This window comes from Sus scrofa, chromosome 1 (genome assembly GCF_000003025.6).
Source record: "Sus scrofa isolate TJ Tabasco breed Duroc chromosome 1, Sscrofa11.1, whole genome shotgun sequence".
Taxonomy (NCBI): Eukaryota; Metazoa; Chordata; class Mammalia; order Artiodactyla; family Suidae; genus Sus; species Sus scrofa.
This window is the reverse complement of record NC_010443.5, coordinates 7,057,759-7,085,751: the sequence shown is the minus strand read 5'-3', so window position 1 is coordinate 7,085,751 and position 27,993 is coordinate 7,057,759. Positions and strand designations below refer to the sequence as shown.

The 27,993-nt window shown below is 45.5% G+C and overlaps 1 protein-coding gene and 1 long non-coding RNA gene across 2 annotated transcripts in view; one reads left to right on the top strand and one right to left on the bottom strand.

Annotated features, from left to right (window-relative positions):
• The window catches only part of PLG (plasminogen), a 47,123-nt gene extending 23,770 nt beyond the window's left edge, over nt 1–23,353 (bottom strand). Inside the window, 10 exon segments of the mRNA NM_001044590.2 lie at nt 41–200; nt 3,656–3,801; nt 4,689–4,851; nt 5,976–6,094; nt 8,499–8,619; nt 10,395–10,534; nt 12,126–12,240; nt 17,041–17,147; nt 18,491–18,626; nt 23,244–23,353. Coding sequence (NP_001038055.1) covers nt 41–200; nt 3,656–3,801; nt 4,689–4,851; nt 5,976–6,094; nt 8,499–8,619; nt 10,395–10,534; nt 12,126–12,240; nt 17,041–17,147; nt 18,491–18,626; nt 23,244–23,292 — 1,256 coding nt within the window. The 5' untranslated portion in view covers nt 23,293–23,353.
• Nucleotides 24,457–26,958, top strand: LOC106508795. Its single transcript, XR_001305845.2, has 3 exons — nt 24,457–24,652; nt 26,024–26,140; nt 26,920–26,958. It is a non-coding gene; the product is annotated as an uncharacterized LOC106508795 (long non-coding RNA).

Below are 27,993 nucleotides of genomic sequence, written 5' to 3'. Positions count from 1 at the left end.
TGGCTTTTGCTCCACTACTGGCTAAAAATCAAAGACATACGCATTTGGGAAGTTTCCTGGTGTCTTCTCATGCCGGTGTGGCGTCATGGATACCCAGGACTGACATTTTCTTCCCGTGATGGTTGTGGAAGACGTGCCTCGGTAACTCTCCCCATTGCCTCTGTAGCAGTCCTGGGCGACAGGGGTTTGCTCGGGTGGCACTGAAATTGAAATAGAAGAAATCAGTGCATGATACCTAGAATAGAGAAATATGTGAAATAATTTATGATGCAAACAGAACGGTAGTCTCTGGGAGTTAACACATCTCTTTTACATATTGGCAGGCAGATGGACAGGCAAAGAAAACGATAAATCCATAACATTCTAAAACTTTAATGACTAACTTTTAGTAAATAATTATTTGAACACTTGGAAAAAAATAAGCAAGGCAGAGTGATTGCAACTGGAAATCACACTCATGTGCAAGCTCTCGTTTATAGATCTCTACTGAGTGTTCCCGAGAACAGCTAGGCGGGTCTCCAGAGAGAGACACATTCATCACTGTAGGTTGCAGATGGTGACTGGTTGCCAGCGGGGAAGACACAAAAAACCTTGTGCATTTCCCCAGATTCTGCTTATACAAAGCCAAAACCTTAAGCTGCTGGGGGGGGGGGTAGAGGGTGGGGGCAGGAGACAGGACTCAAGAAAAACCCATTGCTTCTCAGGGAGGGGAAGAGGCAAAAATCTTATTACCCTGGGAGAGGGAGCAGAAAATTGTCTTGTGCCAGGATACTTCACCCATACAAAGCAGAAGTCTGCTACTCTTCCATTCAAGACTCACCCCAGATACAAGTTAGAGTTTAGTTCCATGGGAAGAAGGGACAAAAATACTGAGAAACATCCCTCCCAAAGTCCAGGTGCACAGCACAGAGTCTGTCTAAGGCTGGTGGTGGATCAGGAAGATAGAGAATGCCTGCCTGCACCAAAATCTTAGCATCAAGTAGCAAGAAACAGTAGTCTATCACTAGGTTCAGGTTAAAAGCATGGAGCGACCTCTTCTGTGGTGCTGGCAGGCGGTGATGGCTTAAAAATGAAAAGGGATTAGGAATATTGAGAAAATTCTTCAGCACCCCAGACCCTAGTCTAAGAACAAGATAACTGCACCCCTCCTCTTGGAAGGAAGATTTGAAACCTGTGGTCCATCTAAGGTAAAGGCAGCAACAACAAAACCCAAATTCAGTTCGCCTGCTAATTATAATGATTCAGTTACCCACATAACATACTGATAAAAGAATGTTAAAAGTATAACATTTCAAAGTATAAATAATATTTGCTTCAGTATCTATTGTTCCTCTACAGATACATCCAGCATGTGATTAAAAAAAATACAGGACCCCCCTCCCAAAAAAAAAAAACCAGGGACAAAAAGCCACTGTTAAGTGATAAACAGTCAACAGATTCAGACTCAGAGGTGACTCAGGGCAGACAGACAGAGATGTGGACTATCAGAATGAGAGTATAACTGTGATTGGTATGTTACAGAATCTTGTAGAGTGCTGCAATGGTGAATGACATGCACGGGTAGAAGAAGAATGCCAGCAGAGATGGGAATCATTAAGAAAAGAATAAAATGCAAATGCTGGAAATAATTATTATCCCAGATGAAAGACTTCTTTGATGTGCTGATCTGCAGACTAAACACAACTGAGGAAAGAATCAGTGAACATGAAAACGGGTTAACAGATATTATCCAAACTGACACACGACGAGAAAAAAGAGTGGGAGGCAAAGCAGAAAAGGAATAGAAGAGGAACCAGGGAAAATGAAATGGGCTAAGATTCGGGTGATTGGAATCCCATAAAAGGAAAACATGGAGAGAGAGAGACGGAAAGGGGAAAAAATATTTGAGCAGTAATGGTTACAAATTTTCCAAAACTACTGAAAATCAACAATCGACAAACACGAGAAGCTCAGAGAACTTCAAGTAGGACAAATACCAGAAATAAATAAGTAAGCAAATAAGCAGACTCACCTAGAGGCACCATAGTCAAAGTGCTGAAAGCTGAAGAGGAGAGAAAATCTTAAAGGCAGCCGGAGAGAAAAGAAATATTAAATATAGGGGAACACAACTGAGGTTTCCTGCCAGAAATGATTCAAAACAGCAGGTAACAGGGTTATATCCTTAAAGTGGTAAAAGGGGAAAAAATGTCCACCCAGAACTCTGCACCCAACAAAAGTTATTTTTTAAAACTAAAGGCAAAATAAAGACTCTCTGACATGCAAAAGCTGAAAGACTTCATCATCGGCAGATTTGCACCATGAGACATGTTAAAGGTTTGGTGTTTGGGGGAAAAAACACGACAGATGAAATTTGGAGAACCTACAAAAAGAAATAAAGCGTAGCTGCAATGGTAAAAATAAAAATAAACATAGAAGATATCTTAGGAGTTCCCACTGTGGCACAGAGGAAACAAATCCAACTGGGAGCCATGAGGTTGAGGGTTCGATCCCTGGCCTCACTCAGTGGGTTAAGGATCCAGCATTGCCATGAGCTGTGGCACAGGCTGGCAGCTGCAGCTCCAATTCAAGCCCTAGCCTGGGAACCTCCATACGCTGCCAGTGCAGGCCTAAAAAGACAAAAAGACAAAAAGAAAAAAAGATATTTTAAATTTATAATTGCTTTAAAACATGACGGACATGTCAGGGCAACAATAGTATCAATTTATGGTGAGAGTTATAATAGAAATAAGCTCTCGGAGAACAATAGCACAATATTTGGAGAGGGAGGACACAGAAGTCTAATGTTGTAAAGGTTGTTACATTGTGCAGCAAGTAAACTAATACTATTTGTAAGTGGAAGGTGATAAGTTAAACATGTATATACTGTAAACATTTCAAAAATATTAAAATCGGGGAGTTCCCACTGTGGTGCAGTAGGTTAAGAATCTGATGACAGCGGCTCGGGTCACTGCAAAGGCACAGGTTTGATCCCTGGCCTGGGGAATTTCATATGCTGCTGGTGCAGCCATTTAAAAAAAAAAAACCCCTAAATTCAGGGATATTAGAGGACAATCAAAAATACTCAGTGAGGGATCCAGTCACCGTTTTCCCTTTTATCATTAGGGACTGTTCTTATCTCTAGTCTGCAAAAGCAGACTTCAGAACAAGAAATACCTCTAGAGATAAGAACAGTCCCTAATGATAAAAGGGTCATTTTCCCAAAAAATCTGAACAATCCTATGGGTCCATGCCCAACAAAGAGCCCAGGAATACATAAAGCAAACCCAAAACCAGGAAGAAAAAGCTGAACACACAGCTAAGCTGGAGCATCGCCACACATCTCGCAACAATCAATAGATCAGGGCCTGGAAAATTAGTAAGGATTCAGACGAGCTAAACGATAGTAAGAAACTTGACCTAACTGGCTTTTACAGAACGCTTGTCTCAACAGAAGCCAGACTCTTTTCAAGAGCACGTACAGCATCCGAGCAAGAGGACCATATTCTGAGCCACAAAACAGACCTCAACAAATCTGACACAGTATGAAGCCAAATGGCAGGTTCTCTGACCACAGCACTGCTAACCTATGAACAAAGCTCCTGTACCCCAGGGCACTCCTGGAGCAAGAAAATAGAACATGGGGAGCCCCCAGGAAGCGCCCCTTGCCCTTTCTCACCGGGGGCATCCAGATACTCCGTGGATGTCGTGGAGGACCCACAGGACGGTATCTTGCAGTAATCCCACCTCACCTCGCTGTCGGTTGTGTAGCACCACGGAGCCGTTTCTCCATCAGGGTTACGGCAGTAGTTCTCCTCCAGATTTCTGAAAACGAGTCACTGTGAGTGTGGCTTTTTCAAAAAGGCTAAAGAGATAACCACATGCCCACAGGCTTGTGAATGATGATATTGACTATGAATCCAGCTAGTTCTCTAGAATGATCCAAACTGAGTGATGGGTAGAAACGTGAGCAAAGGAGGATTCCATGGAATTACGGCGCAGAGGCTCCTCTTGGGTAAATGATGGAAATGTATCCTTGACTGTGCGTAGAGAAGGAACACAGGTCTTCTGCTGTGTATCAGGCACTGTGCTGCACGCTGAGAACACAATGGGTATTTTTTTTCTTTTTTGTTTTTACAGCCACACCTGCGGCATATGGAAGTTCCAAGGCTGGGGGTCGAATCAGAGCTGCAGCTGAAGCCTACACCACAGCCATAGCAATGCCAAATCCTTAACCCACTGAGTAAGGCCAGGGATTGAACCCACATCTTCATGGATACGAGTCGGGTTCTTAACCCAGTGAGCCACAGTGGGAACTCCCACACTGGGTATTTTCTACACAGTTCTTGCCTCAAAAAGTGTGTGTCATAGCCTGGAATGTAGGCGTCCTCAAATCTTACTGTACATTGAGTGCAAATGTCAACAAACATTGTTGGAACCCACTCTGAGTAGCTTTAGTAGCTCCCAACTAGGGTCCAAGGATTTGCATTGCTAACAAAGTCCTGATGCTGCTGATACTGCTGGCCCGGGGACCACACTTTGAGAACCAGTGTTCCGGGAAAGTCAGTGCTGGATTTCACTTCCCTTGCGCGTGACTTTCCCAGTTTTCACTCCCAAGTGAAGCCCTCGGTTCCTACAGTCACCAAAACCAAGGCAAAGCCAATGGCGTTTTCACCTTCCAGCCATCTGACAGGGAGCAAGAGCAGACTTACTTGCAGGGAAAGTTTTCGGGGGTCCTGTTGTGCTTGTGGGGGCTCTGCGCACTCCAGCGTTGACAGGTGTGCCCAGATGCAGTGACAGACACTGTCCCTCGGTAGTTTTCACCTCTTCCCTTCAGACACTGATACGTTGGCCCGGAAGTTGGTGGGGGTGTGGCTGAAATGGGGAAAATACATTACGAAGAATATTCTTTTAAGAATGCACAGATGACTGTTACAGGGGGCCCGAGGCAGGGTCTTCTTTTCCGCTCATCCTCTCAGGATTTAGCATGTGAAAAATTGTCTATTATTTTTCAGAAGAAGTGGACCTGGTAGAATTGACATCTCCCAGACCATGTCATAAGGAGCTCCTCCAGGGACAAGACCCTTGGAAGAGATGCTTCTTTCTTCAAGAGTCAGGATCCACAGGTGTCACGTCCCACCTTACACCTGCCCATGTACCAACAGTCCAACTTCCTTTGTGAAGAATACATCATTCATTAATTAAACGAACTGAATGAGCGCCAATATTCCACAAAGCCAAACAACAGAGTCCACGGGAAGAAGGGAAAACAGTGTCTTCAAGGAGAAGTGTGTGCAGCCAGAAATCAAGAAAGCCTTAAGAAAAAAAGATGACAGAAGGAGAAACTGATGATGATCATAAGGATGCAGAAAACGGAGGCACGTGAACTCCCCCCAGGAGGACCCTCAGAGCAAAAGACAGGAAACCAGCCCTCATAGCCTTCGGAGCCCTTTCGAACAGTCTCAACGCGCCTTGTTTCATGCCTTGCTTCAAATTCTCAAAGAAGGAAAGTATGATCAAATTGCTTCTTTCAAGGCTTTCCTGCTGGGTCTGCCACTGCATCCCCCGCCCCCCGCTCCCCGACCTCTCTTCTCCTGCTGCTCCCTTCCACGTTGGACATGCTGAGAAACTGGACATCCAGAGACTCCGCTTTGTTTACAAAGCAACAATTTGAAATGATAATGAAATCCATGTGCCAGAAGACTGATTTACCTTCAGCCCCAGAGAAAAGTAGGATAGCACCGATGTCTCCCCAAAGCCTGCTTTCATCTGTACTGGAAAGAGGCAGAAGTCTCTGATATGGGACCAAATAACCCCATAATTAAGAGATGCTCTGATCAGTTACCTACAGTAACCAAGGAACTGTTTTAAAAGAGCAAACACATCCCACAGGACTTGTTGGGCACTTTTTAGGCAACCCGCTCAGGCACGGCACTCTTGATTCCAAGAGAAGAACTCACAGGTGAAGATCCTGGGGAGCGGGGAGGAGCCACACTTACTGCATCTCGGGATGTCACAGAATTCCCAGCGTTTGTTGGGATCCGTGGTGAAGCACCATGGGCGGGGCTCCCCGTCCGGGTTACGGCAGTAATTCATCTTCAGATTCTTGTTTGGAAATCTGAATGTGCGAGAAGGATTTTAACAGCACTGAACATTTATATTCTCAGATGAGAATCATCTCAACGGGGCAAATATTGAGCACCTGCTGTCTGCCAGCCATAGTCAGGCACCCAAGGAGGTGAGTGGATGAAGACTGTCCTCAAAAGAGATGAGATTCTCATAAGAACAAGTAGCTGAGTATTCTAAGAGCTGCTTTTCTAACAGTTTGCGTGTGCAAAAATCACGGAACAAGGTCAAGTTTATCATTTTGGCCATCTGGAAAACGGATTAACCCAACTCCAGCTATTCAGCTGCAACTAATAGCAGTTTTTAAACCACAAAATACTCACAGGCTAGACGTAGTTGTCTAGAAATTGCACAGCCTAGAAGTTTGTGTCTTCATAGTTTAGAGGAACGGTCCTTCTGGTCTACCAGGTTCTGGTCCTGCTAGCCTTTAAGTTTACAGTAACTGAGATGGATAAACTCTGCTCCTGTGAGGACCTGGCCCAACAGTGCAGGCCTGAGAGTCCCCTCACCAGAGACCCAGTGGCTGAGACTGTGAGACGCACCCCAAGCCTTGTGCCCCCCTGGGCTCTCTACATCCCGCCCTGTGGCTGTAAATGCTTAGGATGGGTAGAGCAGCCAGAGGTGGCTTAAGCATCCTCTTCTTCCACTGTCCTGAATGTAAATTTCAATTCTGAGCTTTGAGGCTTTTACTGTATTTCTTCTTTGGAATATGATAGGGAGAGGAAGATGGCAGTAGCTATGTTTCTAGGATAGCTATTTGGAATAGGAGGTACAGGAATTCAGGGGAGCTATTTTCTATGTTGAAATCTGTGGCTTGGTCTCTCTCTCTCTCTCTCTTTTTTTTTTTTTTTTTTTTTTTGGTCTTTTTAGGGTCGCACCCCCAGCATATGGAAGTTCCCAGGCTAGGGGTCGAATGGGAGCCGTAGCCACCAGCCTATGCCACAGCCACAGCCACACCAGGTCCAAGCCTTGTCTGCAGCCTACACCACAGCTCACAGCAACACCGGATCCTTAACCCACTGAGCGTGGCTGGTGATCAAACCTGCGTCCTCAGCGATACTCGTGGGGTTCTTTGCCACTGAGCCATGATGGGAACTCCTGGTCTCATTTCTTATAAATTTGTGTAAGCCCCATTATAATCCTACAGTCATCACAGGATGAAGAGAAAGACCAGAGCAGCTACAGAGAGGGAGGTGTTTTACAGTATAAATTAATGTGAAATAGAAGACCCAGAAAATCATACTCTAGAAATCATCATTACTTTCTAGATTAGGGATTTTTATTTCCATTACAAATGCATGATCCCCTTTGAGAAGCTAGTGAAAGTTAGGAATCCTTTTGCTCCCCAAAACTGCACTGATTTAAATACTGAGGGGTTCACAAAATCCTAAAGCCCATCCATAAATCCTAGGCTAGGAAGCCTTGAATCGCATTAGTATGAAGGAAAAGGAAAGGAATAAAGAGACGAGGGAACTATTTGGAAAATACACAAGGGAGGTGTATTTGTATTTCTTTCTTTTCTTTTTTTTTTTTTTTTTTTTGTCTTTTTAGGGCCACACCTGTGGCATATGGAGGTTCCCAGGCTAGGGGTCAAAGCGTAGCTGTAGCCGCCAGCCTACACCACAGCCACAGCAACACCAGATCCGAGCCGCATCTACAACCTAAGCCATAGCTCATGGCAACCCCAGATCCTTAACCCACTGAGTGAGGCCAGTGATTGAACCTGCGTCCTCATGGGTACTAGTCAGATTCGTTTCCGCTGAGCCATAATGGGAACTCTCGTGAAGGGTATTTGTAGTTCTTAAATTTTAATGCACAAATGAATCGGCTGGGAATCTGGTTATAATACAAATTCAAATTCAGAGGGTCTGAGATTCCTCATTTCCAACTCTCAGAGGATGTCGCTCTTGCACTGACCACATTTTAAGCAGTAAGAATGTATCTTTCATGGGAGTTCCCGTCGTGGCTCAGTGGTTAATGAATCTGACTAGGAACCATAAGGTTGCGGGTTCGATCCCTGGCCTTGCTCAGTGGGTGAAGGATCCGGCGTTGCCGTGAGCTGTGGTGTGGGTCGCAGATGCGGCTCAGATCCCAAGTTGCTGTGGCTCTGGTGTAGACCGGCGGCGGCTACAGTTCTGATTAGACTCCTAGCGTGGGAACCTCCATATGCCACAGGAGCGGCCCTAAAAAAGGCAAAAAGACAAAAAAAAAAAAAAAAAGAAAAAGAAAAAGAATGTATCCTGCATTTGCAGTCATGTGAGGAGATGCAGACTTTGACATTCAAAAACATCAGGTGTGTTCCCTTTTACAGGAATGCTAAAATACCCAAGAAACATTAAATTACTCAGAGCTCTGCAGCGTCGGCGACGTCTGATTTCACTCCCAGTGAGACTTACTTGGAAGGAAGGTATCCGTGAGCATGTGGGCTCTGAGAGCCCCAAGACTGGCATTCAATCCCAGACATGGTCTTGGAAATTTTGCCCTCATAATGTTCTCCACTGCAGTGCATGCATTCATCTGGACAGAAGGGAGAAGGAGGGAAGAAAGACGCTGAAATGGATGAAGCAAAACAAGACCAAAAACTAGCATTCCACTTGAAATGTCTCAAGTACCATTGCCACCTGTTCGTGTGTACTTTCCAACCATCACTAGGCAACATATTTGGCCACAAAGATCTAACTTTCTAATACAGTCTCAAAGGACATCCTCTTTTTCAAATGGGAAAAAGAGCACACTTTGGTCAATACCCTCTCAACCATGATAACCATGGCCAAATCCAGAAACTCCCTAAAGGCACGTCCTCAAACTGGGTTGCATGGTTCTTGGTGGGTTGGAAGGGGTGAGGGAGAAGGTTGCCCCTAATCTCAGAAGTCTGGAACTTTCTCTCTCCTTCCTTCTCTCTCTGGCTGTGCCTACAGCATACAAAATTCCCAGGCCCAGGATCAAACCTATGCCACAGCAGTGACAACACCAGATCCTTAACCCACTGAGCCACCAGGGAACTCCTGTCTTAAAGTTCTCTACTAGAACTTTTAAATATTAGGGATTTTTATGTCAATAACTGTCTTTAAAATTTTCTAGAAAATTGTTCTGATCACATGGATGACAGCCACATGAGCTGGCAGCCTCCCGGGACTTTAGTGCTGGGATTTTTGCTTTTGTTCGTGGCCTCTTTGGAGAACAATGTTCACCTAAGGGCCAGGCTTCTCTTTTTATGTTGTTGAGAAGCATGGTTGGTGTAGTAGTTCTTATATCATTTAAAAACTGAAACTTTGGAATTCTTGAAATAATACGGTGTTGCAGGGTAATAGAAGACTTTAATTTTTTATGGGGTATTAAGGAAAACAAACAGACTTGATACAAAAACGATGCTGTCATGTCAGGTGAGGGTCAAATGACCTCCTCGCACGGTGTACAGATGAAGGATCCCATGGTTGGACTTGTTAAAGGGGTGGAAGAAACTGACTCCTCACGCTGTACACACACTATCCACCCGGTCACCCAAATCCCACCTTCATCCATCACCCTCTTGCACCAATCAATTAGCAGGAAATATAAAATGAAGAGCTTTTTTTTCTCCTGAGGCATATGGAGGTTCCCTGGCTAGGGTTCGAATCAGAGCTATAACCACTGGCCACAGCCACAGCCACGCCAGATCTGAGTTTCATCTGCGACCTACACCACAGCTCATGGCAACACTGGATCCTTAACCCACTGATCGAGGCCAGGGATCAAACCTGTGTCCTCACAGATACTAGTCAGGTTTGTTTCTGCTGAATCACAGCGGGAACTCCTGAAAAGCGCTTTTCAATCAGATGTTTTACATTTTTAGCATTGGCTTTTGAGGTGGGCTATTAAAGTGACTGGCCCAGGAGTTCCCGTCATGGCGCAGTGGTTAATGAATCCAACTAGGAACCATGAGGTTGCGGGTTCGGTCCCTGGCCTCGCTCAGTGGGTTAAGGATCCGGCGTTGCCCTGAGCTGTGGTGTAGGTCACAGAGGCGGCTTGGATCTGACGTTGCTGTGGCTGTGGTGTAGGCTGGTGGCTACAGTTCCGATGCAACCCTTAGCCTGGGAACCTCCATATGCTGTGGGTTCGACCCTAAAAAGACAAACAAACAACAACATGATAATAATTCAGATCGATAATGAAAACTGCAAAATTTAGGTCCTTTCCAGGAGGTCATATCCAGCCCTGACTGGTTATTAACACCCCTGTAGGAGATCAATTTCCAGCGATTTACTCCGCATATGAAAGGCAGGTAGGAAAACATTCCTGGGAGCCGCCCTGACCTTCACACTCAGGGATGTCGCAGTAGTCGAATCGGGTCTCTGGGTCAGTGGTGTAACACCAGGGTCCCTTTTCATCGTTGTCTGGGTTCCTGCAGTAGTTCTCCTCCAGTCCCGCTAAAGGAAACTTTTCAGGTGAATACCTGTGGAGGATGGCAAAGAATCACGCTGACCGGATTTTTAAAAACCAGCCTGTTATCAGCAAGGCAGAATGAGACGCCCTCTCTTTCCCCATCCGAAGCACAAGGTCCTGTCACCCGCTGTGTATCTCCACCATGTGCGATAGTATTTGTGTCGTCCAGTTTTCAGTGTCTCTGTGGACAACCCGTGTCAGCAGAGTAGTTCACATCACCGTTATGACTGTATGGACAGACCTAGAAGTCGAGCCAAAGTGCTTTGATGCACCGGCAGTAGAAACAGAAAGCCCTTAAAAGCTTGCCAAATGCATGATGTTTTCCAGACACCTGCTTTTGTCAGTTGCCTTCCTCCGTGTAAAAATAATAGACATCAACACCATTTTGTCTGTGTGAACTCTGCTCAGGCATTACAGTAAAATCTCTCTATACATGCTCTGATTTAATCTTAATAAAAATCCCTATCAGGAAGGTAGTGTTATCCCCATTCTATAGATGAGAAAACTGAGGTGCAACATTGTAAAACAACTCAAATCGTGCCTAAGCTTGAACAATCTTTTTCTTTTCCCTTTTTTTGGATGCTCCTGCGGCAGGGTTCCTCAGCTAGGGATCGAACCCACGCCACAGCAGCGACCCATGCCATGGCAGTGACCTAAGCCACTAGGGAACTTCCTGAGCTTGAACAATTAATAAATAGCATCTCAAGAGTTTGAAGTCAGATCTGTCGGATTCCGAACTCCGTGTTCTCTTTGAGAAGCATCCAGAATTAATGGGTGCGTAGGAGGATGGAGCTAAGCTCATTTTCAGAGATGAGTTGCTGTGTGGTCATAAGAAATTAGATTAAAAACCTAAAACATGGAATCTAAAATGGCCAGGAGTTCCCTGGTGGCTTAGTGGTTAAGACTCAGTACTTTTACCACTGCAGCCCAAGTTTAATCCCTGGTCTGGGAACTGAGATCCCACATCAAGCCACTGTACCCCACAGCCACCCCCCAAAAAAAAGCATCTAAAATGCTTCTTTTGGGGGGGTTTGTCTTTTTGTTTTTTGGGTTTGTTTTGTTTTGTTCTGTTTTGTTTTGCTTTTTAGGGCCACACCTGTGGCATGTGGAGGTTCCCAGGCTAGGGGTCAAATTGCAGCTGTAGCTACGGGCCTTCACCACAGCTGCAGCAACTTGAGATCTGAGCCACATCTGCGACCTACACCACAGCTCACAGCCACACCAGATCCTTAGCCCACTAAGTGAGGCCAGGGATCGAGCCTGCGTCATCATGGATAGCAGTCAGGCTCATTACTGCTGAGCCACAGCGGGAACTCCCAACTAATTCAGTTCTAAACATAGTCACCTTTGGTCTTTTCTCAGACTCAGCCTGGAATTCATGGTTTTATTGTCCTTTTTACTGTTCTAATTCTAGAAAAGTGAATACACAGGAATGAATGGAAAGCAGCCGTTTTCTGCTCTTCTGCCATAAATAATTGACCCGTTCGGCATCGAATTCAGTCGGGGTGTCCCCACAGCTGCTTTTCACTCTTCCTGGTCCGAGTCAGACGTAATGGAATCATTCTAAGTCATGAGCACAGAGGCGAAAGAGCAGGTCTTACTTGGGTATGTGCGGAGAGCTGACACTCCATTTTTGACAGATGACACCACTTTTCGTTTTGGACGTGGTCCCTCTGTAGTTCTTCCCATTTCCAGTCTTGCACTCGGAGAGATAGACTGAGGGAAGAAGTCAAACAGCGGTCACACCCTCTCACCACGAACACGGAGCCTCCACGAGACACATCGTGAAGGGCCCCCCACCCCCCGCTTGGACGCGCTGAGAGAAAGGACAGCACGGCCCGCCACCGAAAAGGACAGTCTTTTACATCCGTGTAAGAGCTACAGTTAACAGGAATTCCTGCCGTATCGCAGCAGAAACGAATCCGACAAGGAACCATGAGGTTACGGGTTCAATCCCTGGCCTCGCTCAGTGGGTTAAGGATCCGGCGTGGCCGTGAGCTGTGGCGTAGGTTGCGGATGCAGCTCGGATCCTGCTTTCTGTGACTGTGGTGCAGGCTGGCAGTAGTAGCTCCAGATTCGACCCCTAGCCTGGGAACGTCCATTTGCCATGGATGCGACCCTAAAAAGATCAAAAAAAAAGTTGCAGTCAACAAAGCTGTGTGGGGCCTTAATTCAAAAGCCACAGCCCCTCCGTGGGCCCGACACCTACTGGGTGTTGGTGACACGGGGACACGGAGAGCGGGAACAGGCAGAGGCCCTGGCCTTGTGGCGCTTCCATTCCATTGGAGTCAGAGGGGCCGGTTACAGAAATCGATCAAGGACACGGATTGTGAAATAGATAACCTCAGAGTGACCCGTGTACCAGAGAAATAAACAGCATCATGGGAGAGCGGATGGGAAAGGGGCTGGGGGCTTTCTGCCGGGTGGGCCAGCAGGCTTTCAGGGCTGAAAGACAGCCAAGCCACTTCTACTTTTGGAGGTTCCCAGGGTTGTTTTATTATTTTTTTTATTTTGATTTCTTTGGCCATGCCCGCGGCATGGGGAAGTTCCTGGGCCAAGAGGAGCAACAATTCAAGATCCTTAGCCTCTGGGCCACAAGGGAACTCCCCCCAGTAGTATTTGAAGTATGAAAAAGTGCCAAACAATTGTGGTCTACTTTCAATGGTTACAGTAGACGCTCTCAACCAGCCTCCACTTAACCAACTCACCAGATAGCCAGCGGGCCCCATCCTGTCTTTAGAACATTCTACCACGTGCCTGCCTGTGGCCCACATGTAGCAGGGTGGGCTTCCATGGCTGGCAGGTCAATTTTGGGTGTGCCCACCCACTCTCTTCCTATCAGTTGGCTTATATGCTTACCAAGAGTCCTTTTTTTAATTTCTAAATCTTTTTATACAACTATATTTGACGAAAGATGATCTAAACAGAGAAGTGAATGTGGGGGGAGGGGTTAGAGATTTTTTTTAACTAAGTTGAATGCTTTTCAGGACTTGAAAGAGTTGAATAGCTTGAAAAGTTATCAAATCCTCTGAGAGCAACCCATTCACAGAGTGGATATGAATTTGAGGGCAGAGGAATCATAACAATATAAAGGTATTTTACAGTCAAATTGATTTGCAGATGTCTCTAGATTTGCTTGAGTTCAGAGAGAAGGTCATTAATTATTCATCATAGACAATTCACTAGGGTGTAATTTATTAAGAAAGGCACCATGGAGTTCCCGTCGTGGTGCAGTGGTTAACGAATCTGACTAAGAACCATGAGGTTGCGGGTTCGGTCCCTGGCCTTGCTCAGTGGGTTAACGATCCGGCGTTGCTGTGACCTGTGGTGTAGGTTGCAGACGCGGCTCGGATCCCCCGTTGCTGTGGCTCTGGCGTAGGCTGGTGGCTACAGCTCCGATTGGACCCCTAGCCTGGGAACCTCCATATGCCGCAGGAGCAGCCCAAGAAATGGCAAAAAGACAAAAAAAAAAAAAAAAAAAAGAAAGGCACCAGGGAACTCCTATGGGGGCCTCTGATCCAAAGATGTTACGTCAAAGGTGCCAACGCCAACTTGCGTTTTCAATGAAAATGTAAAATATTTAAGGTATATTTGTCTTATCTTTGGTGATTCCCCACTTTAGCCAAGTTTTAAAATGAATCGATCAGTTCTCTGGGGAAAATACTTCCAACACATCCCGAGCAACTAGTGTTTAAACCTTGGAGTGAGAAGGAGCTGGAAGAACAGCAGACAGAGCTTCCTTGAGATACGTTCTTACAGGAGAAAGATTACACTTATCAACAATGTTAAACGCAAGGTAGTTTGGGGGCCAGGGGTCAGGGGAGACTTTTAAAAGGCGATGATGCTTGAGCTGAAACTTCAGAGTGAGAAGGAGCTGGAAGAACAGAGGCGGCTCCCAGGCAGGAGAGGTGTGTGCGCGGCCTTCTGGATGAGGAGAAGATAGAGGCCCATGTTCAACGGCTTATGGAGCCAAGCCAACGAGGTAGGATCAAAAACGCAGGGCCCTGGGGAGTTCCTGTCATGACTCAGCGGTTAACAAACCCGACTAGCGTCCATGAAGATGCAGGTTCCATCCCTGGCCTCACTCAGTGGGTTAAGGATCTGGTGATGCTATGAACTGTGTGTAGGCCGGTGGCTACAGCTCCGATTCACCCTGTAGCCTGGGAACCTCCATATGCCACAGGTGTGGGCCTAAAAAAGACAAAAGAAAAAAGAGAAAAAAACCCAGGGCCCTGTAGCATCTGGTGAGTAGCTGGGTTTTACTCTAAGGGCACTAAGGGTTAAAGCGGGGACATTACAGACCAGCCAGTGATGGTGACAGCTTAGACCCAAGTGGTGGCAGTGGCCCTGGCAGCAGTGGAGATGGAACTGATGTGACACTGGCTGTTCCCAGAAATAGCCTGGCAGGTGATCCAGCGGGGGTCAATATTCCACAGTGAAGAAACAAGCATCCGAAAAATGACTGACTTTTGACTTTTCCCCTTTCTTTTGTTTGTATGTACCCGGCAGAGTTTATATAACCTTTTGCTCCTTTTCTATCACCTTGAAAACAGGCAGCTCTTCAACCATCCAGACGAAGCCTCGCGGTCACCCCCTGATCCTTCTGGTTAACGATTTACAAAGGAGGTGGTTAACTGTTCGCATTTTGCAGGGAGGATCCCAGCAGCCTTTTCAAACCCTGAGGACGTTGGGTAATTCTCTGTCTTCCTTTACCCACTATGGGGAAGAACGAATAACTTGACCGATCAACTCTTGATTTAATCGGCACTTTAGTCTCAGGAATTAGAGCTAAGCAGCGGACCAGAAGAGAGTGAATGCACCATTACACCTAACAAGATGGCCCAACGCATAGATATCATTTTAACCTGAAGAAATCCTGCTCAGAACCTTCTTTAGAGTTTTGTGGGGTACCGAGAGAGGGCTGCGGGCGAGTCATTGTCAAGGACACATGAAATGGGACGTTTTCAGTTGTCTTTGACACCTGTGATACAGGCAAGAGCAAAACTGTTATCAAAACGGCCAACCACAGAACATAGGAGGTCATTTTAAACGCGTCACACTGTCATGCATTCACTTAAACGTTCGCACCTACTTTCTGACCTTCCTCGTGTCTAAGGAGACGTGCGATTTCCCTAGGAATCCAGGCCACCTATGATCCTAACCTACAAAGATCTAGCATTTTCAAGAAAACTGGGGAAGGGAACTGCAACCCTGGCCCCTTTTCAAAAGACAGCATTTCAGAGTCTCAGGGAAACACAGACTATGACTGAAAAAGAAAGTGGAACGTGTAAGAATAAAAATAAAGATATTGACTCTATGCCAGTGTTACGGCCGATTAAATAGTTTTGCTATTTCTCCAGGCTTCAGACTCAAGACTGGGGTCCATATGCAACAAAACACTAAGATCATAAAAAACCTGCAAACTCGCCCTCTTCTCTTTAAAAATAAAATAAAAATTTGAATCTCTTATGTTCTGGGTCACAGAAGCAGAAGTGATGGAAGTGATTTGTAAATCAAATCCCTTCATTTTTTTTCCTGTCTTTTTTTTTTTTTTTTCTTTCTTTACAGGGCTGCGCCTATGACATATGGACAATTTACAAGCTAGAGGTGGGATCAGAACTGATGCAGCTGTCCGCCTACATGGCAGCCACAGAAACACGAATCCAAGCCACATCTGTGACCTGTGCTGCAGCTCAGGGCAAGGCCAGATCCTTAACCCACTGAGGGAGGCCAGGGATCGAACCTGCCTCCTCACTAACACTATGTCGGGTTCTTAACCCGCTGAACCTCAATGGAAACTCCTCCCTTCTTTTTTTCTTTTCTTTTTCTTTTTTTAGGGCCCCACCCACCACCTATGTAAGTTCCCAGTCTAGGGGTCAAATCTGAGGTGCAGCTGCTGGCCTTTGCCACAGCCACAGCAGCAAGGAATCCGAGCCACATCTGCAACCCATCCCACAGCTCCCAGCAAAGCCAGATCCCAACCCACTGAGTGAGGCCAGGGATCGAACCCGCATCCTCATGGATACTAGTCAGATTTATTTCTGCTGTGCCATAATGGGAACCTCCCACTCCCTTCTTTTTTTTTTTTTTTTTTGTCTTTTTACCTTTTCTACGCATATGGAGGTTCCCAGGCTAGGGGTCTAATCGGTGCCAGCCTACACCACAGCCACAGCAACGTGGGATCCGAGCCGCATCTGCAACTTACACCACCGCTCACGGCAACGCCAGATCCCAGGCCTCATGGTCCCTAGTTGGATTCGTTAACCACTGCGCCCCGACGGGAGCTCCCTCCCTTCATTTTTAAATCAAGAAAAATGAAACCTAAAAGGTGAAGTCATAGACTTAAGTTGACAGAGCGGGGTAGCAGGCAAGTCTTCTGACTCCAAATTCAATGTCGTTATCCCATAGCACCTCCATTCGCCGGGCTAATAAATTACAGATGCTAACGGGGGGGAGGAGGGGGGAGGGAGGGAGGGGGGGAGAAGAACAGGAGGAGGAGGAGAGCATGGCACTTACTTCTCTTCTCGAATAGAACCACGTCTCTCATCCTAGCGATGGGAGAGGTCTTGCTGTTCTCAGCCATCACCACACACTGCTGATCTTTACTGTGATACTGGAAAGCCCTGCAGAAGAGACGCAGAGAACGCAACGCACGCTTTCCTCTGCTGAAGGAAAGCAGGCTTCTGCAGCTCCCTCTCCTGATGAATCAAGGAGCTCAGAATTATTACTTTCCATTCAACCGGGCACCGCACTGATGAAGTCCGGTTCGAGGAGGCATCCGTATGGCAGTTACTCTTGTTTTCTTCAACCTTTACCTTCTCCCCCTTCAAAGTTTCTTTCTTTCTTTTGTGGCCCCGCCCTTGGCATGCAAAGTTCCGGGTCCAGGGATCCACCCTGAGCCACAGCTGTGATACCACCAGGTCCTTAACTGGCTGAGCCGCCAGGGAACTCAAATTTTCTTTCTTTCTGTTTCAACGGGTATACTCTCCCTTCCTTCATTTTCTTAGTGAAGTGCCAGAATTATGTGCTTTGTGTTGGAAAGACACAGCTGAGTGCTTTGAACCCACTCCCAAGACGGTCTAGATAGACTCCTACAATTTCCCCTTGACTACACCTCGACATTCGACCCCCTTGAGTCATACCTCCCTGCCCTGCACCAGGCCCCACATGGATGCCGAGCCTGCATCAAAGCCACCCACGGCCTCCCTTCCAGCCCCATCTCCTCCATGAACCCTTTGCGTTAGCTGGCTTGGTCCACACACCATCCTTCTCAGAGGCGCGTGGTCATGCCGCTCCCCCGCCTTCTCAATATTTACCGGGTTCTCGCCCTGCAAAGCCCAGCTCAGCCCCCACCTTCTCCCAGCCCTCCCTAGCCGGCTCACTTCTCAGAGTGTTCTTTCTTCTGAGTCTTTATGGAGCCCCCATTGATTATATCGCTTATCAGTATCTCACATTGGCTGTATTTTTTTTTTAATTTTTACATTTTATTCTGTTCCTGTGACTCCACCATCAATATAAGAGATCAAGCACTGGATTTTTCATCTACACACAAACCTATCCTGTAACCTGATACATATCTACCCTATACACCAGATCACTGCGTCTATGCTTCGAGGCTCCTTAGGGTCTAAGACGCTTCCAGTCACATGATCTTCCATAACTATTTACGGATGACGATGGTTAAAAACTAGAGCTCAGAACAATAGCTGCTGACGTTATGTGTAAAAATAAATCACTTCCTTTTGGGGCCTTTTTCTAAATGGGACGCTAATAAATTTTAACGAGAAACTGTATCGTTTCCGATACTGGGAGACAATACAGATTCCAAACTCCACTCCCATGAAATTCCTCTTTCTTCTGAAATCCTATTTTTGTTGATAAATCCATGAGCAAATTTCTTGGGAGTCAATGGAATGGTGTCACAAACAGCAAGACTTCTGTGCAGGCACAGCGACCACAAAAATACCTGCAAATGAAGTTTGTTTCCGCCTCACACTTGGCTGCACATTCTTCCACGCTCCTGGCTGCCACCTGCTTCCGAGACAAACTGAACAGGAAAGCTCCTTGAGTATTGACATAGTCATCCAGAGAGTCCCCGAGACCTACACAGGGAAGATGAGAGGGAAACGCTCGATCAATGTGTCAACACCGCTGCTGAGTTATCATGGGTTTGTAAACGATTTGCTCTGCATCAACCAAGAAAACTTGCTGTTTTACCGGAAGCAGAATGAGCCAGGAACACAGTTCCACGACAGATCGCACTGTGTTAAAGGATCAACCGGACTGATGGATTAGAACTACTTAACAACTTCCATGTTACCAGGGGACCAGCTATGAAACTTTAAAGTACGTTTGATTGGTTTGCTTACGACTGCATGTTATGACAGACCAGACAGAGACCACCAGGGGCAGCTCTGACGTTGATCTGTCTATGCCTGGGTATCAACAGAACCTGAAGGCCATTATTTGATTTCCAGCAGTACAAGCTTCGGTTGTGACACTGTCACTTACGATGATGTGATACGCAATCTCTGAGTGGTTTCATCACGAGATACAAACATCGGGGTGAGCGGACGATGTTGAGAATAAATAAGACCTGAAGTACATCTCAGCCACGATACACGGTCATTTTTATACTGGGCTTAGCACTGTCCAGTGCAGCCACAATTTCTAAGAGACATCCCTTTTCCCACGAGGATGACAGCTCTCTGGCACTTCCCAGGAAACTGTGAAAAAGCAGAGTCTGGGACAAACAATGGCCTGGGTTTTCCTCTGAGATAAAATCCGAGGCAAAGCATCTGAAGTTTACTCTGCAGAGCGGAGCCGAGGGGGCCCTCAGCCATGTCCCCACAACAAGGCTACAAAGAGGACTCCATGTCCTGAGGCCCCACATGGCAGCTGAGACAAGCTTTTAGGTGTGGCAGCCCTAGTCCAGTCCTGGAGGTGGCAGCCTCCATGCTCCAGGGAGGGAGCACCAGCCATTTTCATAGGTGAGGGGCCGAAAGAGGGGAATCAAGGGGCCACAGCACCGCTTTCTCAAGTTTGCCTAAAAGGGATTAGGCAGCCTGGCAACGCTGACCCCTGGGAAGGCAGTGGTGGAGACCAACGCCAGGGTGATCGGGTCGAAGAGTGAGCAGGAGAGGCAGTGGGAACCACAGGAGTGGAGCAGACTTTGCAGAAGCCTGGCTGCGGAAGGAGCCCTTCCTTGAGCGCAGCATCGGAAATGAAAAAAAAAAAAATCTGAAATATAGTTGATTTACAATGTTGTGTTAGCTTCAGGTGTATAGCAAAGTGATTCGGTTATACAAAACTACATATTCTTTTTATCTTTTCACTTTTTTTAATATATTCTTTCTTAGATTCCTTCCATTACAGGTTATTACAAGGTATTGAGTAGAGTTCCCTGTGCTCTATGGTAGGTCCTTGCTGTTTTCTATTTTATTTTTATTTATTTATTTATTATTTGCTTTTTAGGGCCACACCTGCCGCATGTGGAAGTTCCCAGGCTAGGGGTGGAATCAGAGCTGCAGCTGCCGGCCTACACCACAGCTCACGGCAACACCAGATCCTTAACCCATTGAGTGAGGCCTGGATCGAACCCACGTCCTCACGGTACTAGTTGGGTTTATTATCGCTGAGCCACAATGGGAACTCCTATCTATTTTATGTATAGTAGTCTGTATCTATTAATCCAGACCTCCTAACTTATCTCCCCCTGCTTCCCCTTTGGTAACCAAAAATTGGTTTTCTAGGTCTGTGAGTCTATTTCTGTTTTGTTAAAAAAAAGGCCCTTTGTATCACTGTTTTAGATTCAACATACAAGTAATGTCATGATACTTGTCTTTCTGTCTGACCTAACTTAGTACCATCATCTCTAGGTCCTTTGGGAAATGTGTTAAGATGGGACCTTCTAGAGCATGTTTGGATACTGATGAAAATTATCCAGTGGGAAGGCTCTTTAAGGGCCAGATCCTCTTCTCAGAAAGGCCAGCCCTGATCACTTGAAAAGCCACACGCTGCACAGGGGCGACTTGGTCTTGATTGCGACAAAGCCGTCTCCCGGGGCCCACCCTCCCCCCACCTCCGCTCCTCAGCCTTCCTCAACCTGAGATTCTCCAAACTGGAAGGGTGGGTAGTTCCACCCTTGAATAGGAAGTCCATGGATGTAGCTGAATACACCAAAGCTCTTGATACATGTATCAAAAGATTATAGAGAAATAAATATTTTAGACCTGTGCCCATGTCTTCATCCTACAATTTGAGCTCTCATTTCCAGGAAGAATGGTCATTTGGTAAATTCTATGGTAAATTTCTATGATTTGAAAAACAAACACAGTGACTCTAAAAAGTATCCCTTATGAAGACTTAAATTAAATCTTTTGAAGATGTCTTAGAAAGGAGACCAGGCCAGGGCATAAATGACATCAAAACAAGCAAGTTTCCATTTTATCACCTTTAATTATGTTATGTTATTATATGTCATAGCGTGTACCTGCTGAGACCCACCTTGGGAGGCAATATCCCGAAGAAATAGCCCAAAAGAGAGTACTTTTTTTTTTCCAGTTTGCAAAGTTTTCCCCCAATCCTGCCTTTAACTTCAGGGATCATACGCAACGCCACGGGGTGCAATACATTTTGTTTATTGACAAGAAATATTAAACAAAATATTAAACCAATCTTTTTAGTAAGAAACGCATTCTTATGTTTTATATTCTAGGCTGAGTGTAGCTATAGAGTGCCACGAAAGCAAATATATCTTATGAGTAATGTGGTTGTATTGTTTTTTAGCTCATAGTGGTGTGTAGCTGTGCCCTCACGCTTGTGTGTTTGCAAGAAAAGACTTCATGGTTTGTGAAAGGCAAACTGTCTATCCACCTCTCACTAAGAACCACTGCAAAAGGAGATTCCCGCCCCCCCAGCTCCCTGGTCATTTCGGTGCACTGGAAAGATGAAATGCTGGCAGGGAAAGAGAATAAATGCCTTCCTGCAAACAGAGCAGACGAAAGGCTTTCCCCTTAGGTCGCTGAAGATATAGGTCAGTCCTGCGCCACGGAAGTCTGTTCTAACGCTGGGGTGTGACCCACTGATTCTAGAATTCCAGGTCCTGTTTCCAGAAGCTAAAATAGAGTATGTACCCCTGCACCCGCTCACAACATTTCCACAAAAACCTCTGTGGAGGATCTCCTGCTGTGTGTTTTCTTTGATATTTCTGCGAATGTCTCCACTAAATTCAACTGTATTTGGCTCCTTTAAAGTACAGCTTATAAAATTTGATCGGGCTCTTTATAAACCAAGATTCAGGTATCTATATGTTGTTTGTATGAAGAACTACTAGCATAATGTACAATTCCATTTATACGAAATGTCCAAAATGGGCAAATCAGAGACAGAAAGTCGATTAGTGATTGCCAGGGGCTGGGTGGGGGTGGAAATGGGGGAGGGAGGAGACCAGTAGGAGGCGACAGCTAACGGGTGTGGATTTTATTGGGGGGTTAATAAAAAGGTTCTAAAAGTCATGGTGATGGTTGCCCGCCTCTGAATACCGAGAACCACTGGATTGTAGGCTTTAAACGGATGAACAATATAGTATGTGAATTATATCTCAATAAAGCTGTCAATCCCCCCCCCCCCCCGCTGCCCCAAAGCAAAAAAGAACTACGAACACAAGCTTAGAGATATTTTTTTTTTCTTTTTTGGCCACCCTGTGGCATATGGCGTTCTAGGGTCAGGGATCAGATCCAAGCCGCAGTCGTGGCCTAAGCCACAGCTGTGGCAACGCCAAATCCTTAACCCAATGTGCGCGCAGGGGATCGAACCTGTGTCCCAGCGCTCCCAAGACACTGCCAGTCCCGTTGCGCCCCAAGGGGACCTCCATGCTTAGACTATGTTAAAGGAGATTTAAAGTGAGAAAGTGAGAGGAAGCAGCAGGTTCCTTTCCGCAAAGCCTGGCTCGGGTCCTGGTTTCTTCACTTCCTGGATTTGGGAGTTTGGTCAATAGGCAGTGACCATGATTTTTGCTAAGGATGGATTTCTTCATCCATAGAAGGGGGGTAAATCTACCAGCATCCCCACTGCACCAGCTAAAGAAGCCGGTGCTGATCAAGGACACTCAAGGTCACACATGATGCACAGATGGATAACAACGCACCTGGCCTGCCTTAGGAAAGATTGTTGAATTATACACACATGATCCAGTCAATTGATGCCTGTGATTTTTCCAGGCACAGGGAGGACGCATATATGTACCAAGGCCTTTCTTAAGCCATAACACGCACAGGTGAACACAACCACAGGCTGGCAAAGAAGGAGCGGCCAGAGATATTTCACTGTTCACGTTTGAAAATCAGGCAAATACGACGCTTAACAAAACGGTCTAAATTAACCAAATTGAAAACCAGGCAGGCAAAGAGACTAACAACGTTGGGGATTGTTCGCCACCTGGGCTATTTTTTTCCAACTAAAATAATTGCCACTCGGGCTCCACCTTTTAGGTTGCAAGTGGCGTTCATTATTCCCTCTGCCCCTTTGTCTCCAGTATTCCCAGAAGGGAAACAAAACTTCTTTCTTGAGGAATTTCTCAATCTTAGATTTTGAACTGGGACGCTCATGCGTCAAAAGCAAAATTCAACCAGTTGCCCATAAAACCACCATGGATCTATTTTTAATACATTGCTAGGAAAAAAAAAATATTGATTAAAGTGAAAAAAACTTTGTCTTACCTGATTTCAGAAATAAAAGAAGGAGAAGAACTACCTCTTTATGGTCCATTTTGGGACTGGCCAGCAGTGTCCGGAAAGTGGTGTCTCAATCCCAAGATATTATTGACTTTCCAGGAGAGGAAATGCACCCGCAAACAAGATAATCATTCATAGTTAATTATTGCCTCCAAGGCCCATTGCCATGGTGCCTTGCAGGGTTCAAACATTACCTTGACTCTAGGATCTTACAAAATGTTTGAGAGCGGAGTCTGCAACAGATGCTGGGAACTGGTGGAGGCAGGCCCGCCCCTCGGCTGCCCCACTCTGCCTGCTTTCCAGCCCCCCCTCGAGGCCCTTATGTTGGTTTCCTTCCTTCTTTCATTCTTCTTTTTGGGTTAAAAAAAAAAAATTACAATGATAGCTAACATTGGCTAAGAATCTCCTATGCCAGACCCTCTGCAGAGTTTCATTCAACCCTCGAAACAAGCAAAATTATCAACCCCACCGGCGATGAGGCGACTCGGGCTGCGAAAGTTTAACTTTCCCAATATTGCTTCACCTGGGGTGAAGCTAATGCACACAGTCTATTTAGGCCTCTACTGAGCTTGACAATCTTTTTTTTTTTTGCCATTTCTAGGGCCACTCCCGCGGCATATGGAGGTTCCCAGGTTAGGGGTCTAATCGGATCTGTAGCCGCCGGCCTACACCACAGCCACAGCAACGCAGAGTCCAAGCCATGTCAGTGACCTACACCACAGCTCACAGCAACGTCGGATCCTTAACCCACTGAGCAAGGCCAGGTTTCCAACCCGCAACCTCATGGTTCCTAGTCGGATTCGTTAACCACTGTGCCACGACCAGAACTCCTAGCTTAACACCCTTAAGTTAGAGCACAGTGGTTAATGTCCTACCTAACAGTGTAGAATCATTATGTAAGCTAAAATAATTTATTATCAAAACGTCTTTAAGTCCAGTAGACTCATACGTTTTCCACGATTCAAATTATGTTAATAAAATGTCCATCTTTTCCCCAAATGGGTCACAGCACGTTATAGCCTCATCGTCATGAAAGAAAGCAAGATTGGTCAAATTAAGTTTAAAGGGCCTCTCAATTTTGTTGATTCTGTACTTTCCCCTGGCTTCGGGCTAGAACGACGGGTAGTTCAGGCTTTAAAACTCCTACATCAGAGTTCAATAATATTCGGGAATGGCCTCTAGTTGTGAAATAAGAACTCAAAACCCACCTCTCTCCTGGCTATGAATTCCTGTCTGTAAACCAACCAGCAAAATGTACGGGTGGGAACCCATCGTCCTGGGCGGGATCTCCTCCAGAATTGCCAGGAGTTGAAGCACTGTGTGTGCAGAATTCACAGGAACAGAGCGTGCGGGGGAGGAGGAGGCGGTGCCACCATGAGGGGCCCAGCGACCCGGTGCGTTTCCCGTCCTTTCACGTCGCCCCGGCTTTCTCTCCTCCCCTCACCTAGTGGCCCAGGTGATTCAAGAGGACCCCAGAGGGAAGAAAATTGAGAAATCAGCCTGGAATATATTTTTTCCTTTTTTGTAATTATTTTTTTGAAGTATAGGTGATTGACAATGTTGTGTTAATTTCTGTTGTACAGCAGAGTGACTCAGTTATACATAGATAAACATTCTTTTTCGTATTCTTTCCCACTATGGTTCGTCACAGGATAGTGAATATAGTTCCCTGGGCTCTACAGTAGACTTTGTATTTATCCATTCTATATATAATAGTTTGCATCTGCTGGTCCCAAGATACTTTTTCTTGAAATATCTGAAATGTCTTTTAGGGAAATTTTGTTGGTGAGTTTTTTGGTTTTGTTTGTTTAATTTCTATTTTTTTAAATTTTTATTGAAATATGATTGATTTACATTGCTGTGTGAGTTTCAGATATTCAGTAAAATGATTCGATGTACAGTGAGGTGATATATACATAACCGAATCACATATATATACACATATATGTATTAGATGCTTTTCATTATAGGTTAATACAAGACATTGCGTATACTTCGCTGTGCTGTATAACACGGTTCTTGAGGTTCCTTATCCATGAAGAACCACTATGCATTTATTTCCATTTAAAATTCTTGAAGGAGTTCCTGCTGTGAGGCAGGGGGTTAAGGATCTGGCATTGTCTCTGCAGCAGCTCTGGTCTCTGCTGAGGCACAGGTTTGATCCCTGGCCTGGGAACTTCCATATGACTCAAGTGCAACCAAAAAAGGAAACAAACAAACAAAAATCCTTTAATCAGCCTTATGGATAAGGAGCCTCAAGAACCATGTTATCAGAAATTCTACATCTACATAAATGTCCTTTTCCCATTTTTTAAAACACTTTATTGGAGTATGCTTGACATTCAACGGAGTATTAGTTTCAGGTGTACAGCGAAGTGAATCAGATACACATACCTAGATATCCATATATATATATGCATTAGTTTTTCCCATATAAGTTATTACAGAATATTGGCTAAATTTCCCCATGCTATACAGTAGATCTTTGCCAGTTATCTGGGAATAGACAGTACATAGCAGTGTGTGTGTATAAGCCAGTCCCATCCCCCCAGTTTATCCCTCCCCCACCGTCTTCCCTTCGATAGCCGTAAGTTTGATTTTGAAATCTGTGAGTTGTTGCTGTTTTAAAAATATGTTCTTTTATATCATTTTTATTAGATTCCACATATAAATGATATCATATGATATTTGTCTTTCCCTGTCTGGTCCTTTTTTTTTTTTTTTAATATGACTTTTTAATATACCCTTTGTCCCCTTTCCTCCAGGAAGCTTCTAGAATACATTTAGTTCTACAAGTATTTTGTGAATGAGGTTGCCCTCGATGGTGTTGACTTATGCATTCTTCCCCATCCTCACCAGACATCAGCATCAGGAGAACACAGGTAAGCAGGAAACAGTTTGGCTCTTGTGCCCCCTGTTCTACTGTGTAAAGAGAAGAGCAAAGAGAAAGGCGTTGCTTAGGTGTAGACAATGTCAATGCGTAGAGACTTCCATTACGGCGCAGCCCCATGTGGTGCAGCATCATGGGCACAGGGTAGGCATAAAGCAATGGACTATTCTAGATCGTGGTAGGAACCCCACACGGCACTCTCAGAGGGATGCTGGACAGCGGTTTTGCCCATGGCTGTGAAGACAATTCATTCAATACAAGTCATTTTCTATCGGACAGAATGGCAGAAACTAAGGAAAGAGATAGAGAGAGGCCATCTCTGCATATAGTATTGCAGGTTGAATAAATTCCGAGATGTTCTGGCAGCTTAGAGAGAAAACAAGTCATTGTTTCTGTCTCGAAAACTCATTTTTCTCTAAGCCAATTACAACAGAGGTCTTTTTTATTTTTCCACAGTATTTGGACCAGACAAAAAATGTAGCCAACATTAAATTTTTTAAGAAAAAAAAAATGAATGCATCTAAAAACTGGTGAAATCTGAGCAAATTCTGCAGATTAGTTCGTTACATTGTACCAACAGCAATTCCTGGTATTGATAATGAGCTATGGTTATGTAAGATGTTACCTTTGGCGAGTTCCCATTGTGGTGCAGCACAAACGAAAAAAAAAGAAAGAAAAAAAACATGTTACCTTTGGGTGACACTGAGTGGCTGGGTGATGGTTACACAGGCCCTCTCAACACTTTTTTTTTTTTTTTCTTGTCTTCTGTAGCTGCCGGCCAGAGCCACGCCAGATTTGAGCCACATCTGCACCACAGCTCATAGCAATACCGGATCCTTAACCCAGTGAGCGAGGCCAGGGATAGAACCCTCAACCTCATGGTTCCTAGTCAGATTCGTTTCCACTGCGCCAGGACAGGAACCCCTCAACACTATTTTTGTAACTTCTTATGTGTTTATAATTATTTCAAAATAAAAAGCAATTACAATTAGAGATTATCAGCCTAAGGGGAGTAAGTCAGAAAGAGAAAGGCAAATACCATATGATATCACTTATATGTGGAATCTAAAATATGACACAAATGAACATATCTATGAAATAGAAACAGGCATACAGTCGCAGAGAACAGACCTGTGGCTGCCAAGGAGAAAGGGCGGGGCGGGGGTGGGGGAGTGACAGGTTGGGGTTGGCAGATATGAGCTATTATACTTGGAGGGACAAACAATGGGATCCTACTGTATAGCACAGAGAATTGTATTCAGTGTCCTATGATGAACCATAGTGGAAAAGAGTATTTTTAAAAAGAATATACATGTGTATATATATATATATATATATCCAAATATATACACATTCAAATGTGTACATATGTCCAAATATTTACATATATGTGTGTATATATTTGGATTGTGCCTATATTTCTAAATTGGGGAGCCTAACCCAACCTTTGGCTAATTTCTGTGAGCTCCCAGGAAGTGTGAAGGGGATGGGGAGAGGTCCTCTCCCCTCTTCCGCCCCCACCCCAGCGCCTCCCTGCGTCCTCCCCGCCCAGACAAGTATTTGGCCTGGCTGATGCGCCCCCCGCGCCGCGCGCCCCAACAGGCTCAGTGGCGCTCCTACACGTGAACCTGAAATCCCTAGGCTGGAGGAGTCCAACCTGCCCCCGCCCCCCCGGGGCTCAGGGAAGACCCACCATCTCCGCACTCAGGTAAAACACAGCCAGAGAGAGGCCTCGCAGCACAACTGGACCCCGAGAAACGACCCGTCCCTCATCTCCTGCGCATCCCTCCAACCCAATGGTCCAGCGGAGGCGTTGGCGAAGGTCCCTTAGGGAAGCGTGGAGTT